The sequence below is a fragment of the Peromyscus maniculatus genome, chromosome 1 (assembly GCF_049852395.1).
Source record: "Peromyscus maniculatus bairdii isolate BWxNUB_F1_BW_parent chromosome 1, HU_Pman_BW_mat_3.1, whole genome shotgun sequence".
In the NCBI taxonomy this organism is placed as follows: domain Eukaryota; kingdom Metazoa; phylum Chordata; class Mammalia; order Rodentia; family Cricetidae; genus Peromyscus; species Peromyscus maniculatus.
Genome location: NC_134852.1, coordinates 65310330 through 65327506, shown reverse-complemented (window position 1 = coordinate 65327506; position 17177 = coordinate 65310330). Strand labels below are relative to the sequence as shown.

Below are 17177 nucleotides of genomic sequence, written 5' to 3'. Positions count from 1 at the left end.
TATAGTGGGTGGTTTATAGGATGGCAAAGAGTGGACGTAGTCTAAAGTGTAGATTTGGAAGATCCCAGAGGAGCTGGGCAGCAGGACAACACACTTCAAAGAGAGAATGAGTTGAAGGGTGGATAACTGCTAGGAGGAATTCAGTGTGAGACAGGAAGGATTGGAAAGCAGAGGTAATTCTCCATTTTCACAAAGCTCTGGGAGTTTGAACAGTTTCCCCAAGGGCTGATTCCAAGTGAGTAATATCTAATGTCTGGAGATTGGATACATATGTGTATGCACATGTATCCACATAATGTATGTGTAAATACACAAATACATATTTCAAAAATAACATATTAAAAAGTAATAAAGACAAATCCCTGGACTTTTTGGGAGTGCACACTTCTAGGGGTAGCTGCATGAGGTGCAAGAAGCCTTGCTCCCTATGAGAGCAGTCACTGTCACTGTTTCAGAGGAAGATTCTCTCAGTAAATATGAACTTGGTTTTGTGGCTTCAGACAAGACTCTGCTGTTGTGATAAACCTATCAGAGATTCTCTTTCCTCACTGCTGGATAATGTGTTTGATTTTGACATGAAAAACACCAGCACTTTACCTTTGTGAGACAGAGTCAATGGAAGCTTATAAAAGACAGGAGAAATGATGCTTAAAGAAATGTATCAAGGCGAAGAGCACACAGGCATGGGGTGCCCTGGGATTCATTGTCGCTACCTTGGGAATAGAAAGGAAATCCTCAAAGATCTCTCTGCTATAAAGCAAGGAATTTTACCAGATATAAATATTTGTAATAAGGAAACTGATGAGAATTCTAAAGTTATGAACAAAATAAAGAGCAAAAATAAAATGGACATGACAGATTTTTGTCCCCATTTGGGAACTATGACATTAAAAAGTACTTTATATTACTGGACAAAGAGAGTTCTGCATCTGTTCTTATGAAGTCCATGCTATGTTGTACTATGTATGTTGTACTATGTATGCTATGTTGTACAAGGCAGTGAGCTCAGTGTAACTGTGATATGAGGATACATGTGAGGAGTTCTTCATGCACAAAATGCTCTTTCTATAAAATAGCTCATTTGAGATTGTGAATATCAGTTTTAGGTGCTTAATGAAAAGCATAATGTAATAAGACATCTTTCTAAAAATAGAAATAGAAAAACAATAGTGGAAATGGAAGTGTTTATTTTATTTACCTGTGTCTTTTGTAACTTGTATATACACACGTGCGTGCACACACACACACACACACACACACACACACACACAGAGGGGGGGAGAGGGAGAGAGAGAGAGAAGGGGAGCATTTTAGGAGCATTTGGTTCACAGGGGCTAGGGACTGATGAAGAGACTTGCTCTATCCCCTCCTCCTCCTCCTCCTCTCTCTCTCTCTCTCTCTCTCTCTCTCTCTCTCTCTCTCTCTCTGTGCATGTGTGTGTGTGTTGAAACTATCAGACGTAAGGGAAAAATAAAGATAGACTATTGTTTTGAAACACTAATTGGAATAGATTTATCCTATTTTCACAATGATAAAATAGTCAGGCATCAGTACATGTTTAAATTTCTCTGAGGTTAAGATAAATCTATAATTATCTCACTAACAAAATGAACTATGAACTAATTAAAATGTTCTAACTGAAAGAGAGAGAGAGGAAAAGAAGGTGAGGCAACACAAAGAGAAAGAGTAATTCAGTGTCTTGTTGAGTTAAGAAAATGGAGGCATTTACAAAGAAGATTAGGATGACATCACAGAAAGGCCTCCTGACTGTGTGTCACCGATTCCCTACGACTGAGGTCAGAAGAGCCTCCTGACTGTGTGTCACTGATTGCTGATGACTGAGGTCAGAAGAACCTCCTGACTGTGTGTCACTGATTGCTGATGACTGAGGTCAGAAGAACCTCCTGACTGTGTGTCACTGATTGCTGATGACTGAGGTCAGAAGAACCTCCTGACTGTGTGTCACTGATTGCTGATGACTGAGGTCAGAAGAACCTCCTGACTGTGTGTCACTGATTGCTGATGACTGAGCTCAGAAGAACCTCCTGACTGTGTGTCACTGATTGCTGATGACTGAGCACAGAAGAACCTCCTGACTTTGTGTCACTGATTGCTGATGACTGAGGTCAGAAGAGCCTCCTGACTGTGTCACACTGATCTGTGATGACTGAGCTCAGAAGGGCCTTGTTGATTTTGTGTCACACTGACCTGTGGACTGTGGTTCTGGACTCTGAATAATGAGGAGGAAGAAAGTTGAATGGAAGCATTGACCACATGGGTATTTTATCACAAATCATGGGCATATTTACTGTTCAGCATTCTTTCTTTGTGTGATCAAAGAATAAAGTATGTGACCCCTATTACACATGATTCTATTACTATGTTAGTTTACTGGCTTTATAGTTTTTTTTCCCCCGCATTAGACAAAGATTTCACAGAAGGCATGAGGGAATATTTTCATATCATTTCCTCCTTATATAGGTTTGTGCTCAAGACTCTGGAAAACTGCGATAAACGCATGTGTATTGTACCAAAATCTTTAAGTTTTATCCTGAAGAAATAGAATGCTTTCTAGCATTTCAGCTCAGTCTCATAATTAATAATAGTACACAGAAATGGCCATTGTTTTTTGGCTCTTTGTTCCATACTGGAGAAAATCTCTCCTGAGGAGAAAGCTCAGGAGACTCAGAGAGCTCATAAAACTCACAAGCCAAAGAAAGTGCCATGCCATGGTTTTGTGAGCAGCATACAGGGAATGAGCAACTCCCGAAGAATAGGAAAACTCAGTGGAGCTTCCCCAGCGTTGGTCAGGGAACACTGGCTGTTGTGAGTTCTTACTCACGTTGGCTTGAGCTTTTTGAATGATGAATCAGCCTGAGCCACAAATTCCTCTATGAAGAACTCCTGCCATATGGTCATGGAAGCAACCTAGATATAACCGTTGATTCCCCAAGTTGGATCTAAACACAGTCATTTCTTTTCCCTGTCCTTGTCTTGTCTAACTGGGGTGAACTGGAATAGACTCCCCAGGAAACATGATATGTCAGCACCATATAGCACACTTAAATTATTCACACTAACAACAGCCTGTTTATTATGTCAATTCTATCCCTACCTAGTGATTTTTCTGCTGTTACTTACAAAATAACCAAAATTGGTGGCTTAGTCACTGTTCTATTGCTGTGAAGAGACAGCATGACCGTGGCAACTCTTATAAAGGAAAGCATTTAATTGGAACTTGCTTACAGTTTCAGAGGATTATCATCATGGTAAAGAGCATGGTGGCATGAAGGCAGGCATGGTACCAGAGAAGGAGCTGAGAGTTCTACATCAAGAACCACAAGCAGCAGGAAAAAAGAAAGCAAAACACTGGGCATGACTTGGGCTTTTGAAACCCCAAAGCCCACCCCCAGTAACACACTTTCTCAAACAAGGCCACACCTCTTTATTCTTCTCAACTAGGACAACTTCCTGATGACCAAGCATTCAAATATATGAGCCCATGGTGGGGAGCATTCTTATTCAATCTACCACATTCCACTCATTAGCCCCATAGGCTTGTGGCCATATCTTAATGCAAAAATACACTCAGCCCAACTTCAAAAGTCCCCATAGTCTATCACAGTCTCAATACTGTTTAAAAGTCCAAACTTTGTCCTGATGGTGTTGAGAGCTGCAGTGTGTCACACAGTATATCCTTTTGTCCAATAAGCTTTACTTGTTCATTGCAATGAGTCATTGGTCTGGCTCAAGGCATCTGGTCTCTGGTACACCATCATCACTGGATCCTCAATGAAACTCCTCTAGGATATTCTGCAGCCATCATAAGTCATGGAGACCCTGCAGTTATCATTTCATAGGACCAGTCCCTGTATGAACTCCAGAAGGTCCTATATGGGGTAGATGTTAGGGTGGGCCACCCCCTGGCCTGACTATGGGCATGAGTGGTGGTTAAGCTGGTCAGTTCAGGCCACTGGGGCTGCCCCACTCAGGTGAGGGATGGAGCTAGCTGCCCCATGCTCATGCCATCAAGATCAGTTCTCCCTTACTCATGGCCAAATGGAGAGGTGTTGGAGAGACAGGAAAGATGGAGGAGCAAAGAGGTTTTTTAATTTAGTTTATTTTTTATTTATTTTTCTTTGCTTGTATTGTTTTCAATTTTCTTTTGGGGGTGAGGACTCGAGGGTATGGAGGGACTGGGAGATGAGTTTAATTGAAGTGCATGATGTGAAATTCCCAAAGATTCAACAAAGAAATTATGTTAAAAAACAAACAAAACGAAAACAAAAACAAAGAAAAATAAAAGTCCAAAATTCCAAGTCTTTTCTGAGATTCAAGGCAATCTTAACTGCAACACCTTTTAAAATCAATGGCACAGAATGGGAACTACCTTTCCAAAAGGGAAGAAAGGGAGCATAGTGAAGAAATACTGGACCAAAGCAAGACTGAAAACCAGCTGGGCAAACTCCAACTCTGCATCTCCATGTCTGATATCAAAATGTTCTTCAGATCTGCAACTCCTTTCAGCTTTGTTGACCTCAACACACCTCTTTCTCTTGGGCTGGTTCCACTCACTGTCAGCAGCTTTCCGTGGCAAGTATCCCAAGGAAATCTTGGGGTCTTCAACAAAATCAAGGCTTCACTTTTATAGCTTCACACAATGGCCTCTCTGAGCCCCTATGTAGGGACATCCCTGACCTGCCCTCAGTGGCTTTCCTCAGTCATGGAGGAAATTTCCACAACCACTGTCTTGTATCCTTGACTCTAAAGTCAGAACCACGAGGTTGAAACTGTCAGGTTCTTCTGCTTGCTGGGGCTGGAACATGGTCCCCTCATTCAAATACATTTTATCAGCTTTCTGTTTTCTATGGTGTCTTTCACTGCATAAGCTTTTCTTTAATCCCTTTTTACTTTTCTTTAATTTCTTTTCACAAGTTGGAAGCTTAGTTGGGTGAGGGTCTTGCACTGAAGTCACCATTCCCTTTATTCCCTTTAGCATCAGGCTTTTCTTTAAACCGAGCACTGGGTTTAGCTCATTACATCTGCTTATGCTCCCTTTCTCCTCCAACTGTACATTTTGTATTTTTCCTTGCTCACCTTGTTCCTTTTCATTATAGGTATGTATAAGAGTGACCACTAATAACCGCATGACACAGTCAATACCAGGCTGTCTTGAAATCGCTTTTGCTGATGTTATTAATCCAAAACTCTTCAATTCAGTATCAGATAGATTTTTAAGGACAAGGGCAGAAAGCCAAAATATCACAAGGGTGGTTGCTAGGCTACCTACCAGTATTATTCTCCTCTGAGATACCCCGAGGTGCGCCATCATTATCTATATCACTCTCAGCATCACTTTCTTCTAAGTTCAGTCTAATATGGCTCATTAAGCACCCATCAAAACATTCAACTGCTTTCCTAATCCAAAGTCCCAAAGTCTACATTCTGCAACAAGAAGCATGGTCAGGCTGTCACAGCAATATTTGGCTTTCTGGTACCAACTGGGGTTTCAAAAGCCCCCGCCAGGCCCAGTGTCTAGCTCTTTCTTCCTGTAGCCTACAGATCTGGGTGTAACTCCCAGTCACTTCTCCAGCAGCTTATCTGCTTGCATGTGGCCATGCTCCCCACTAAGATGACAATGGACTAAACCTCTGCAACTGTAAGCAATCCCCAACTAAATGCTCTTTTTTTTTAAAGCGTTGCTTTGGTCATGGTGTCTCTTCATAGCAATAGAATGCTGATGAAGATAGTAGGGTAACAATAGAAATGTGTTATGTGGTCCTAGAAAGAAACAAGACAAAATTTAGAAATCATTTGGGCAAAATCACAGAATTTGAGATCCATCCAGAGATCCCAGAGTGAATCTGTCCCTTGCCCCTTCCAAGGGGCGAGCTTCCTCCAGAACTTCCCAAGGTAGACTTGATCCTTGCCTCTTTTATCTTCTTGTGCTGTTGGCAGTCCTTGGCTCTAGCTCAAGTTTTTCTATCTTCCAATCTCCCAACCTCTCTTGCTTCCTCTTCATACCACGTCTTACCCTGTGCATGAGTCAGATCTCTCTCTCTCTTTCTCTCCCTCCCCTCTCTTTTTCTCTCTCTTCTCTCACACTCTTACCCTACTTTGCTCATTTTGTATGTGTGTATGTGCAGGGGTGCTCACATGCCATGGCTCACTTGTGTAGGTCAGGGAAAAACTCTTTAGAGGAGATTCTTCTCTTTCATTTCTATTGTAGGTCCACAGATAGAACTCCATCATCAGGCATGAAGGTGCCTTTATCTGTGGAGTTTATCTTTCAGGTCCTCTGTTTCTTTATCATAAAGACTTTTGTGAGTAATTTGAATTACTCTCAGTGTCATCCAGAATAATCTCATCATCTTAAAATTCTTAATTATTACATGAATAAATATTTTTAAAGCTAATTGTGGCATTCTGTTTTGGGCCATGTTTCAGGCAAATGTGTGTATTACTAGGCAAGTTTTAAGTGAAGAGTATACTAATAAGTATAAATCTATACAATCACATTAATTAGGAAAGAAAAAGGAAGGGAACAGTGGTAGTTTTCCTTATAACTGTACAATTTTACCCTCAAAAGAACTGTGTGACTGGCATTGGTATCTCTGTTTAAGTAACATTTAATTACTGAAACTGAAATAGATGTATTAGAGTATAAATAATTAGGATGGTAGATGGTGAGAAATGTTACACAGATAGATGACAGATATAGACAGGTAGACAGATTGATACAGATAGGCAGACAGATAGATGATACATAGATAGAACTACTATGCCTTCTTATTCCTACATTCAGACCTTTTTCCCCTTCCAAGTACTGATAGTTCACACTATCTTGAAGACGGAACATAGAGTTTATACTTCTAAGTAATTGTTTAAAAACATTTCCAATATTGTGTACTAACTGGAGATAAATCAGAAACCTGTACAGATTTTTAAAAAAAAATAATTAATACCTTAGTATCATAAATATATGTTAAATAATGAAATCATGGAAGTGGCTTGGCTGGTACTCATGGTAAGTGCAGGTGTTCACTTTTCTAAGACATCTATGAGGGACAGGGCGGGTAATGTTGACATTTATTTTATAAGAGTACAAAGAAATACAAGCACTTCTTGAATATTCAGAAAAGCTTCAGGTAAATCCAAACACCATTTAGAGTAATCTAGACCACTGCTTGTTAGACCCATTGGCACTCAGGAATTCACACTGAGTTTGTTTACCACTCAGAAATCACCAACTGAGTTACATATTCTTGTTTCTATAAACTAAATGTCTAAAATTACTGACTCTTACAGCTGAAATTTAAGGAATCATGAGGATTTTAAAATTCAGATCCCTTATATTACTAGTTAAATTCACAGGTGAAAGTGACTGAGTCACTGATGTTGGCAAAATTCTCTCCTAACATGGAGATGTTGCTTAGTACACAGACAATGTATCATCTGAATTCTTTTCCTAGCATCCACAGTGAGTGGCACACAACCACCTATGACCTCTATGGGAATCTACATTTATCACACACACACACACACACACACACACACACACACACACACACACACACACACACCCCACAAAAATAAATGTAAATCTCTAGAGCAATCCACTTTTTGGAACTTCAACACACATCGCGCTTTCCCCCCCCCCCCACATTTCCTGGTTTACATCCTCCTTCCCTCTCTTCCATCCTTTATTTTTATTTCCTGTTTTTCTTTTTTATATTTTTTTCTTTTTCAGTGTAGCGCATCACTAACTGAATGTAAGAGTTGTCTATCTTTGATATAAAAAAAGACAGGAGTAAATTTTAGTAGCAGCGATTAACATGAACTTTGCTGATTATCCATGATATCAAGCTACTCTATATATTTGAAATTTATTTCATTATTAATCTACTTGTATGTGTATTTGTATGCCACATATATGCATTTGAGAAATGTGAAAAGACATAATCCTCATAATTTCATAACTATGAAATATTGAAAGTGGCTCATTCCACTCAAATTATGAAAAATACAGTCTAGTAAAGGAATATTTATCATTACTCAATAAACATTTATCAAATGTCTAATATGGTCTAGAAAATGCATGGAGGATATAATGCTGAAAAATTAGTCTTCATTCTTGTAATTTGAAAAATAATCAATATTTTTATTGTTAATATAAATGCATTACAGACTTAATATATATTAATAGTAGATTTTATGCAACGTGCCCTCTACTACTGCAAAGTGTAGAATGAGAATGAACAAGTAGATCAGTGGCTACATAATCCAAGCCAGAAACATTAACTGCTATGAAGAGTCAAACAGTGAGATGGGAGGATTCTGATATGCATGAATTTTATGAGGCTGCAAATTGTCTTAAATGGGAGCTTCATAGACTTTTATTTAGGTATAGCACAGTGGAATGATTTTTGTGACGCTGAAATAATGACCTTTTGGGGTCACTGCTTTTCACTACGGGTGCTCTGATTATTTGTATATTTTGTAATCTTTTAGCTTCTTCCTCTAACATTTCACCCATGGAGTCCATTCATCTGTCCTGTCATGTAAGAAACACTCCTTTTTGCTTCTTAGCTTTTCTGTAATTTCTCATGAATGTCCTTTTCTAAAATCTCTAGTAATCTGTAACTTCTTAACTCTCCTAGATTTAGTCCATGTGCTTGAATAAAGACCAAGTGAGGTTCTAACAAGAGAGTAAAACCTTGACAAGCTGAGACACAAAAGCTGTGTGGGCCTGTAGAGCAGTGATGGCACTGGCTCTGGGATGCCCAGAGCTGGGGAGATGGGGAGCACATGCAAGGGAGTGAGGAAACCTGGAAGCCTCAAATGAAAGCAGCTCTCCATCTCTCTCAAGACACAGAGGTGGAGGGGACTGTTTGTCTAGTATCATTTCAGAAGATGTTTTCTGCCACCATTGATGTGGAGATGACGAACAGAGGAAAGAAATAAACAACAGGAAGAGTGCAGACTCCTAATATAGAGTGAGAAGGAAGTCTAGATGAGGGAGCAATGCTAGTAAAGACATAGTACTTCAGTGTATTCTGCTTGACTCGGCTATCACAAATTATTAAACTATGATTTACACTCTGTGGTCTGGAGTTTACCATAGGAAAGCATTTGGAAGGCAGGAGGTAATAGAAGTGTCAGCGTTTTCCAAGATATCTATATCTCTATCTATCTATCTATCTATCTATCTATCTATCTATCTATCTATCTATCTATCTATCTATCTATCTATCTATTGCTCTGGTATCTTCTTTAGTGAACCCTCCTTTCTCAGGGGAAATTTATTTGGTTTCAGTTGAATGAACCCTATTCAGCCCAAGGACAGCTATGTGAAGAAGACATGACTAACTACCCATTTCCCTGGCTGCAATGATTGCTGTAGGCATGTCAGCAATTTAGAATTATCTCTGGAGATTTCTGGTAGAGCAAACCAAGGGAATTCTCATTAGTCCCTGTTTCTATGATGGGGGGGGATGTGATTTGGATGGCTGGGACTTTTGTTTGCTTTATAGAAAGACTCATGAGGATATGGATGATGTCTGTGAATACAGGGTAGAGGCCAAGTAGACTTTGTATTTTTATTTATGGAGTTTTGATTGCTTAAACCATTTCTTGAGCTAATTACCTCAAAACCTAGTAACAATGATGATTGTACTTGCTTACTTTTGTTGGGGGCTTAACAACTTCCAAGTGTCTCTAACATGTATTGTTTTCATATGTTCCAAAATGCCAACAATTCCAAGTATATGAATGGTAAAGAGACTTTAACAAATGCCACAAAACCAAGAATTCACATTTACTTTTCTATGAAGAATATAGGCATAATCCTCCATCAGATAAGAAAAAAAGGTGCAAATATGTCTGTGAACATAGATGAACTCCCAATTTGAGAGATTCTAAGATTCCACAAGTGCAAGTATCTCACCAGTATTTTCAGTAGTAATTCACATAGTAGAGTTAGTTGCTCATAACGTGAAAAAAAGGGATGTCTAAGGCAGACTGTAAACTGCCCTGAGAGAATGAGTATCTCTACAATGAGAAGCCTTACCTCTGAAATGCCAAATCAAAACACTATGCCCTTGCTGAATGGACAGTTCTTTTTAATGGTTGTATATGAGAGAGGCAGTTTTCATATTTACCTTTTCTGTCTATTACACTTTGGCCATTCAATCACACTGACTTTACAGCAGACACTTCTAGCCCTGACTCAGACAGTAAAATGTATTCTTTGCTAGTTTTTTTTGCTTGAAATTGCACCCAGAAACAACAAACCACCAAAATTAACCACTTTTTTTTTTACATGAATAAGTAACTAAAAAACATTTTACCCACAAGAAATAAAGCATTTTTTCCTTGGTGGTTGGTGGACGTCTCTAAGTTCAAATTCCTTATTCCTCCCCAAAGACACCCAGACTTATAGTCAATATATTTCTGATCCTTACCTATTAAAAGTTGCTAAGATACTTGTGTCAATCCACCAAAATACCAAAACTAGCAGAATGGTTTGCATCCTGTATTCACATCTTCTTGGAAACTGAGATTGTGAACTAATTTAGAACTAGGATTTTTGCACATGTAATCACAACAAAACAATATCATAACAGAGTAGAGTGGGTACTAAAGTTAGTAATAGACTTTTTTTATATGAAAAGGAGATGGCGGGGTTGGGGATTTAGCTCAGTGGTAGAGCGCTTGCCTAGCAAGTGCAAGGCCCTGGGTTCGGTCCTCAGCTCCGGGGGAAAAAAAATTAAAAAAAAAAAAAAGAAAGAAAGAAAGAAAAGGAGATGGCATATAATGACCTTAGACACAGAGGCGAGTCACCATGAAGACACAAGTGGGAATTGGAGTGGTACTCCCCTAAGTCAGAGAGTGGTACTACCCCAAGGCAGCAAATGCTAGGAGGACAAAGGGAGGGATAATGTCCCAAACCTTCAGACAGAGCTGAATAAAACACTGGTTTTATTTCTGACATGTTGCCTCCAGATCTTTGAGACAGCTAAGTTCTGCCATGCTGAGCTGCTTCGTCATCGGTACTTTCCCCAGTAGCTCTAGGGGTTTATGTGGATGATTCATAATATGCTTTAAATGTTAGGTACAAAGTTGTGCATAATAATGGTCTGCTTGAAAGTCATCTCAAGAAAGGCAAGTCACCAGGAATAAGGTTAGAATGTTGTGAGGAAATATTAATAAAATATCCCAAGCACATGCTGGACTCAGGGTGCGTGTGAGGCAAAACTTACCACCTATTCATCTACAGGCAGTGTGGGGATCCATTAGGAACAGTGACCTGAAGCACTCCATTACATTGTGAAATACCTTATCCCCTCCATTGCACTGTGTTCACCGAGGCAAGAGGATGGAATGATTACCTTAGAGAGATTTACAGCCACATATTTGCAGAGTGGAACTGAAACAGATTTTCTTTTTACTTTACTAGAGTTTTCTCTACAACAGTGTTCGTTGGCTTTAGTTCTTTTGTTGCTTCATTCATAGACTCCTTTTTTATATGCCTTATCATTTTCTTCTTCTTTTTATTAAGAAATTTTTTTCATTCATTTTCCAGACCAGTCAAAGATCCCCTTCTTCCCTCCTCCAGCCCGCCCCCCAGCTTCCCCCTATCAGCCCATCCCCTACTCCCCTGACAAGAAGTCAAGGCCTCCCATGGGGAGGCTCATCCAGTAGAGGCAAGTCCAAGCCCTTCCCCATGCTTTTAAGAAACTTAAACCTGCTTGTTTCAAAAGTAAAAATCTACATGCATCCTTTCTTATCATTGTAGAAACATCAGATGATAACCTTTAACAGGGTCTTCTCTGCATGTAGAGAATGACAAGTTTAAAAAAATCAGATTTAATATTCAAATCTAGAGGTAGTTTCCAATTATCTTGAAAAATAAAAATCCAAGAAATGAAGACCTTTGTATTTCCTAAGCTCATTGCAGCTCTGAGAGAGTAACTCTTGCTGTCATTTTTCTTCTCTGTTATTATGCTACTGAAGCTCAACTCAGCATTGAAATTCTCCAAACTTCTAGTAAATTCCTATGTTCACATTTGTGTATTCTTCGATTAATGTACAATTATCCTGTAACATAAAAATTACCTCATTCTGTAAGTCACGGATCATTTTGCTCTTTCTTTCCACTTCAGTCTTCAAAAAATTAATCTGAAAACAAATAGAATATTATAGATATACATTCTCAATATATTACCATGTTTTTTTTACTTTATATCATTTTGAGGTATACTGAAATTATTATAGTTTTAAATATAAATATTGAAAAAGAAAAGATTAAAAGTATTCATTAATCAAAACCATAATTTCCTTGATCTTTGTTCAATTTGTTCATTATATATTATTATGAAAATAGTGTTCATTATATTAAAATGTGTAGGTTCTCAAAAACATAATCATAATTTATATTAGTGAAATGTATTCATGTTCATTTTATTTAATACCAATTAATCTACATTTGTTTTTTAATTAATTATGGAACTAATCAAATTTGAGTTACTGCAAACAAAAAAATTAATCAGTGATGAAGACCACAGTAACTGATATAACTCCAAATACAGTGAATTAAGTAATTTGGGCTCCTACAAAGAGAGGCACAAAGACAGCAGTCAGCTCTACCATTTACACCTATCCTTTCATGGTAGCTTCCATTATCACTATTTCTCAGATAGTATGCATGAGAAATCCACAACCCAGTACAAGTTACCCCAGATTATGACTCCAAAATACAACATCTACAGTCTTTTCTATGCTGTTTCAACTAAGGCACCCAGAGAGAGCCAGCTGCTCTGTAGCTCAGGTGGGTAGAAGATGTTGTTGACTAGCATTTAGGGTGTGGAAGTCAAATGATGTACTAAGATGATTAGCAAAAAGAGAATAGCAGATTTCAAAGAGATGGAATGAAGCCAGTGTATGTGGATATCTGAGTCCTATAGGTAGAGAGGTATAAGAATGATTCCAAATGGATTCTCTAATGTCTTTAAGAGCTGCAACAGCTCTACTACTTTCTAGAAGACCCATAGCACCTGACTCCTGATCTTTACTTTCCATAGAGGGTTGCTGGATCCTTACATTACCTGAAAGTGCCCCGTCCTTAAGACAATCCATGAATATAACAGCTTCATCTATTACTGAAAACTCAAGCCAAACCATTTGATAGTAATGACATATATAAAACAGGAAATGCTTAAAAACTACCAGGTCTATTGTTTTGGTCATTAATTCTCCAGGTAAATTTGAACTTTGGAGATGCTTATGTCAAGGAAATACCACTAATCACACTCACTGCTCCATCAGGTAGAGAATTCAAGACCATGGGTAAACCAAAATGATCACCTGGAAGAGCATAATGCTATTTAAAACTTATATGTCTGCAGAACCAGGGCATGACTTCTGATGGACAGATTTCATAGTTAGTCCTATATGTAAGTATTTTGTTGGCAACAAAAACTTTAAATCATGAAATAGTTGAAGCAACCTTAGCTTCATACATAATCTTCACTGATGCTAAACCTCATTTATTGATACTATTCAGTACATTTGCATTGCTAAAATTCACATCTATTAAAAATATACTGAAATAGATTTCAATATCAGGCCTGTAATTCTTTAAATACTCCATACAGCCATAAAATCTTAAGAATATGAAACTCAAATATATTCAGAATATTGAAAAATATTAGCATTTTGAGATCACTGACTTAGAATCCCAGCAGGGTTTAACTTCCCCACAGAAATAAGCATTCCTAGTATTTACTTCAATAATGGTTTTCAGAGACAAAAATACCAAGTATTTGCTGTGAGCAAAGCATGGAGTTGAGTGATTCTTTATGCTTGATGAGAAGAAAAGCTTTGAGGTGTCTTGCCTTAGAATTATGTCTCATCCAGGACAAGTCAAGCCATAAAAGTTAACAGGAGTCATGAAATGCATCCAAACACCATTAATATCTTTAATTATCATGGTCACACCTGCTAGTTTGTTATCCCTGCTGTCTGCCAGGCTTTGGCAGGGCAAACCCAAAGCTGAATGATTTCCCAGTGCAACATACATGCAGAGATTAAAAACAAATCTTCCTGTCTTTATAAAAATCATGTTGGAATATGATTATATCAAGGAGGATCTACTACTCATATAATACAAATTTTCAGAAATATGTTTTCTTTCACATTTTATAATTTAATAAACAAGTTTGTTATTGTGTCTCATAGAATTTTATTTTGGACCAGGAAAAAAATTCACTTACTGTAACAATTTTTTTTAGGAGAAGTGTAAAGTCTTCCATTTGAATAAAAAATGTCACAATTTAAAATTCAATCAATGTCACTATAAAAATGTATCTTCTCTTTAAATATCAAATGGTTAACTAAATTTGTAGACTCAAATCCATTTCCCCATCAGAATGACGACAAGACAATTATAAAAACCTCCCTTTCTTGTCACAACTTTAATTACTACAGAAATATTAAAGGCCAAATAATTAGTGAATGATTTACAGCAGTAGAAATGTCCAACATACAAATGTGTTCAATGTTTAGCGTAGAATATTTATGGAGAAAGAAAATTAGCAAACTGTTCTGTTTGAGGTTTATCAACTTGCTCCTTCCATGTTTCCACAATGATAGCACTTTACTCACTTAAAAGATGAAAATTTTGCAATGTGTGTTTGTCCCACATTTTCTTTATTTGTCTATTTATGAACACTGGGATACTTGCATGTCTTCTGTGACAGGGCTTCAGGGAACACGGGAGTGAGAAAAACTCTTTGACGTATGGATTTCATTTCCTTAGCATGCTTTCTGGGATAGTTAATCTTCATTTTCAGCTTGATTAGATTTAGCTAACCCAGGGACAACACCTAGAAGCCTGTCTGTAAGGGAATTTCCAGAGAGGTTTTATTGAGAAGGGAAAACCCAACCTGAAGGTGGGTTGTACTACCCCAAGAGTTGAATGACTGAAGAAGAAATGAAACACAAATGGTTGAGAAGTACTTACAGAAATGTTCAACTCCTTAGTCATCAGGGAAATGAAAATCAAAATTACTTTGAGATTTTATCTTGCACCAGTCAGAATGGCCAAGGTCAATAAAACAAACGACAGCTAATGATGGCAAAGTGTGGAGTAAAGGACAGACATTGCTGGTGGGAGTGTAAACTTGGATACTCATTATGGAAATCAGTAGGGAGGTTGCTCAGGAAGATGGGAATTGATCTTCCTTAAGGTGGGCTATACCACTCTTGGGAATATTCTCAAAGGACTCTACATCCTACTACAGAGACACTAGTTCACCAGTGTTCTCTATTCATAATAGCCAGAAATTAGAAACAGCCTAGATATCCATTGGTGGAAGAATTGATAAAGAAAATGTGGTACATTTATACAATAGTATATCACTCAACTGTTAAAAAAATGAAGTCATGAATTCCTCGGGTAAATGGATGGAGTTAGAAAAAAAACCATTACCTTAGGAAGGTCCTATAGAATAGATAATTATGCATGGATGTTGGGGGGCGGCAGTTGCTGGAACAATAGGAACAAACAGGAAGGAAGGGGTAGGAGGTCAGAGAGGGAAGAAATAGGGTGAGGGCCAGCAAAAACTGAGGGCCATTTGAGGGGTCATATGGGAACCTAACACAGCAGAAGCTTCCTAAAACACATATGAAGGTGATGTAAATGGAATGGCCAAATAATGGGGGAGATGGCACCCCAACTGAACATCTCTTGCCACCAAATGAAGCCTCCAGTTCCAGGAATGGGTGACATCTAATATAATTCTTGGTCAAAGGGCTCCATGGGAACTCCCAAATAACCCAGGCTATTGCCAAGGCTATTGGTTGCTCTAAACAAACTGATGGTTAGGTCTGTTGCTGAAGACAACACCTACACAAATCATTAAACATGGAGAAGTCGAACTGGGGCCTACATAAAGCCTTCATCCCTACTGACCAGTGTTCATGGCTCTGGAAAGTACTCTGGGCACTTCCAAAGGAGAAAGGTAAACAGTAATCTAGCTACAAAACCTTAGATCTACAACGATGACCTCCCTGCAAGACGTGCTAGTGTGATGGTGGCACAAAGTCTTTGGGACCAACCAACCACTACCTGATTGGATTTAAGGTCCACTTCACGAAATGGAGCCCATGCCTGACACTGTGTGGCCATGAACCTGAGACTAGATAGGCCAGAGACCTTAGGGGAAAACAAAATACTACAGTTATGCTGAAGGAAAAAAGCATTACAATGTCTCCTAACAACATTCTGCTCTACTCAGATCAGTGTCATCCTCTGTCATCATCAAAGAAGCTTCCCCCTACAGTAGATGCAGATCAGTACAGAGGCCCCCTGCTGGGCAAGTGTAGAGAGACCATCCTAAATGGGATGTCTCCATCATTGTTCCCTTTTCAGGGCTCAGGAAAGCCTCTGAGGAAACAGAAAGATTTTAAGAGCTGGAAGGGGTGGAGGACACAGAAATAAATGACAGCGGGACAGTGCAAATCTGAAGTTACAGAGATGGTGGCAGCGTGCACAGGACCTGCACAGGCCTTGGCCAGATGGGGTCCTAGTGCTGAGAGGGGAAGTGGACATAAGCCCACATCCTTAACCCAGAAGCTATCTCCAATTGGTAACCGCTTACAAATGAAAAAATTAGTTTCCGCCAGCAGTCTCACTGCATATACAAACCACTGGGAAGGCCAGGCCCAATGCCTGTCAGTAGATGGCCAACACAACATGAACTCAGTGACACTTTTGAAAGTTCTTTACTCATAATACTTTGTCAGGGCTTTTGTTGTTTTCTTGTTTTGAACCTTACAAGTCCTTTGGGTATATATTATGTTTTTTTTGGTTTTATGTTTTTATATGATTTCTGCATGTGCAAATACACGTGTTTATCTCTGTATCTACATATGTTTCTTGAGGTTTATGGCTCTTTTGCTTCTGTTTTTGTCCTATTCCAGATTGTTTGCTTATATTTTGTCTAATTATATTTTTATTATTTTTCTGGATGCCTCTGTATCCCAGTGACAGAGAGAAAGAAAGGCTATAGATTTGGGTGGTGGGGAAGTGGGAAGGATCTGGGATGGGTTGAGGGAGGGGAAACCATAATGAGGGTATATTGTATTAAAAATATCTATTTTCAATGAAAATAAAA

At 38.6% G+C, this 17177-nt stretch overlaps 1 protein-coding gene across 5 annotated transcripts in view; it reads right to left on the bottom strand.

Moving 5' to 3' along the window:
* Luzp2 (leucine zipper protein 2) overlaps window positions 1–17177 on the bottom strand; it is a 351648-nt gene that overhangs the window by 139069 nt on the left and 195402 nt on the right. For all 5 annotated transcript variants that reach the window (XM_015998320.3, XM_076543836.1, XM_006979660.4 and 2 more), the window contains one exon: window positions 12118–12180. In XM_015998320.3, the coding sequence (XP_015853806.1) occupies window positions 12118–12180 (63 nt within the window). The remainder of the gene's footprint in view (window positions 1–12117; window positions 12181–17177) is intronic.